The 3,356-nt window shown below is 30.3% G+C and overlaps 1 protein-coding gene across 1 annotated transcript in view; it reads right to left on the bottom strand.

Moving 5' to 3' along the window:
- The window catches only part of RPGRIP1L (RPGRIP1-like), a 121,361-nt gene that overhangs the window by 84,340 nt on the left and 33,665 nt on the right, over positions 1-3,356 (bottom strand). The window contains 2 exon segments of the mRNA XM_012652658.1: positions 1,815-1,888; positions 3,213-3,351. Of these exon segments, the coding sequence (XP_012508112.1) occupies positions 1,815-1,888; positions 3,213-3,351 (213 nt within the window).

The raw sequence follows: 3,356 nt of genomic DNA, 5'->3' as shown, positions 1-3,356 counted from the left end.
GACAGGAAAAAAAATGTAGCTCAAGCACAAAACATTTAAAAAAAAAAGCCCTTGAAAGTCAAATTTACACTCTTAGATCATCTTTTCATATGGATAGATAAAGTTTTATGGTGATAAAGTAAGTATGGGAAAAATATCCATTCTCAAAATACCACTTATGCATTATTCCCAGCTAAATTTGATTTTTTTTTATTCCAAGAAAGTATGTATGTTCAGTAAAATCTCAAATTGGGGAGAAGTAGAAAATATAGAAATGATAGCCAAATGGCACTTATTTTCTTGTATGTAGACTATGTTAAATTATTTCAAATTGCAAGATATTGAAGATAAATGTAAACCAATAAAAATTTCTGAATGTATGACAGTTCCATTATTCCATGAATCTTTCCCTTTCGCATATATAATTTCCCAATGCAACTAAAATCAGAGAAATAGTGAAGCATAAGGAAAAAAATTCAAGTTTTAGAGTAAAAAAATTTGAGTTTTAGTCCTATAGTGGAGTCTCAGCAATACTGTATGACTCTGCACAAGTCTCTTAATTTTTCTTAAGTCTCAGTTCTTTCATTTATAAAATACAGGGATAATATTATCTTCTCTGTTATCTAATAGGGTGTTGTGCCATCTGTATAATGACAGTTGAATTTTTCAAAAACATATATAATTTTAATTTATGTCTGAACCTGTTAGTAACCCTTAATATAATGAGCCACTGTACAAAGAGAGTCAATACCAGTAGGTAAACAACACAGATGATATAAACCAGTGGAATAATGCCTTATATTAATTTAGATAACTTGTCCAAAGTAAGCCGAAATAAAAGCCTATCACCACAGTCTTTGAGTATGATTTGTTTAATTCACAAAATGTAAATTTAATGTGGAAAACATAAAACATACAGCTAAGGGAAGTTAAAGATGTATTTGTAGCTCAGATGGCTATTTTCTGAGGTTTCAGCACATGATCAATAGAAGCAACTGTTGAATATCAGCTATAACATATTTAAATATATATTAAATTTACGTTCATACAAACCTATATTTATAATTTATCGTATGATGTATCATATACTGAAAAAGAATTTTAAAAAGTACACATAAACGTGTGCACACACACACACGCAGATATCTGTATCACTTAACCAAACTTAAATGTGTAGTAGAATCTTGTTTCTAACATAACCAGAAGGGATTCATTCCTAAAATACCACAATTGTGAAGCAGATTAGGAAATAGAATTGAAGCAGCCCTTTAAAATTTATCTTGAGATAATGATTGCGTCTTTCTTTATAAAGAACAGAGACAATTATTTTCCCCCCAACAGAATAACTTTCAGCTAATAAACTGGAGAGCCCAGTGGAGAGACCAAAAGAGGTTCAAATACAAGCTCTATTACTTCATACCTTTAATAGGTATAAAGTACCTCTTAAAGTGACTTTATTCTGTTTTATCTCCCTTGTCTGCAAAATGGGCATTTACAATACCTACATTTCAAGGTGTTGTGAGGAACTTATAACAATGAATATAGAGTATCTAGCACAGTGTTTGCTAGCCTATAATTAGTGTCCAATAAATGACAGCAGTTTTTACCGGCGACAAAGTGATATGGTTTTCTTACTAGTGATAGATTACTGCCCAGGTTAAAAAATTCATTACCGATACCTTAAAAATCTTATTTTTTCTTTTATAAAGTATGCATATTTCTTGCAATCATCCACTGCTAATTCTTTAATCAATATTAGATATTTTGACAACAAATGCTTTGATATAAAAGATCTCAAACAAGAAAATGAAAGAACATATGGAATCATGATTTACCTGTCATATAGTTTATCATAATTTTCCTTTAAAAGTTCCCGTTCCTTTTCTAAATCATTAATTCTATCCTGCAGCTAAAATGAAAAGAATATTACATGTTAGGTGATTATTATATAAAACTACATTGGAGTTAAAAAAAAAAACATAAAAAAAAACCTCCATGAGATGAGGCTAACAAGTTTCAGTCTTGATTCCCAAATTGCAGCTACTAACTAGATCACTTATATAGTCTGCATTTAACTCAGCATTGATTTTTTCCAACTTGTTAAATAAACATGAAATTAATATTCCTGTTTGATTTTAGTAGAAATGTACGCACTGCTTTATGGCAACATGTGCAAGAACTCAATAAAGAATATGTTAAGAGCTTGCTGTTAAGTCCTGGGAAACAATATTTTTTACTTTCTACAACAATGAATCCTATCATTATATTCATTTTGGATTAATTTTCAAGTGACCCATAAAAAATAAAATGATTAACTTTTCTTTAAGTTCATGGCTCAAACTAATTGTGTCAATCACTATTTACTCTGAAGACACAATTTCTCATGTTACCTAGAATTTACAAATAGCCAGCAGCATTATGAATAAATGAATAAATAAATAAAATTATACACCTTGTTTTATCCCAATGAATAATATTTTCAGAAATAAACTTGGGGTAATAAGTACATCTTTATGAGTAAAATGTACATTTCTGTACTCTAGTATTGATTTTTAAGTTTCATTCATGAGTATATTTTGTAATCACAACTTTTCCTCTTAAAATTCATTTCGATTTTCAAAATTCTCTTTTCATGCTAGTAAGAGAGAGTAAAAGATTCTCCCAAGATCAGAACAGAATGTAGACACGTTATGTTATTTCCATTCTTTTAGGAACAAGTTTAACAGGCCACAGAAAAAGATCGTGCTAGTTGGGAGACACGAGTAGCAACAATAATAGGAAGATGAGTTTTCAAACAACTCCCTAGGAAAAGAAATTAGATAATTTCACAAAATTGCTAATATTGCAGAACATAATATCCATCTCTACAGAAGCAGATATATTCCTATAACTTTGTTTTGGTATCTCAAATGACTAATAAGTTGTTGTAGCTGAGAAAGTTAAGTTCTGTAAGTAATCTGGCATCAGTTTCAAAATATTCTGTTTTCTTTTTACTCAAGGATCTTTAATCCTTTAGGTAAACAGTGGATCTCAGGACATTTGCAAGTTATGTTAAGCACTGCTTCCACATTCATATATTATATTGATCACTCTATTTTGCTGTGCTCAAAACACAATTTATGTAGCTTATAGTATTAAAGTAAATACAGTATTTGAAAGGTCTGTATGTTACTTTTTCAAGACGGTTAGAGAAGTTTTAATGCAACAGATGGCTAAACTCTTCGGGAGCTTACCTCTTCTACTCTTCTTGCAGAAAATGTCATAGAATGTAATTGTTTCTCAAGACTGCAGCATTTTAAACGCTGCTCTTTAAGTTGCATATTTAACTCATCTCCATTTGCCACCAAGGCATCATGGCTGATCCTGAGAGTTCTTTG

Source organism: Propithecus coquereli, unplaced genomic scaffold, assembly GCF_000956105.1.
Source record: "Propithecus coquereli isolate 6110/MARCELLA unplaced genomic scaffold, Pcoq_1.0 Scaffold395, whole genome shotgun sequence".
NCBI lineage: Eukaryota > Metazoa > Chordata > Mammalia > Primates > Indriidae > Propithecus > Propithecus coquereli.
Note: the sequence above shows the minus strand (reverse complement) of the source record. Positions and strands in the feature narration are given on the sequence as shown.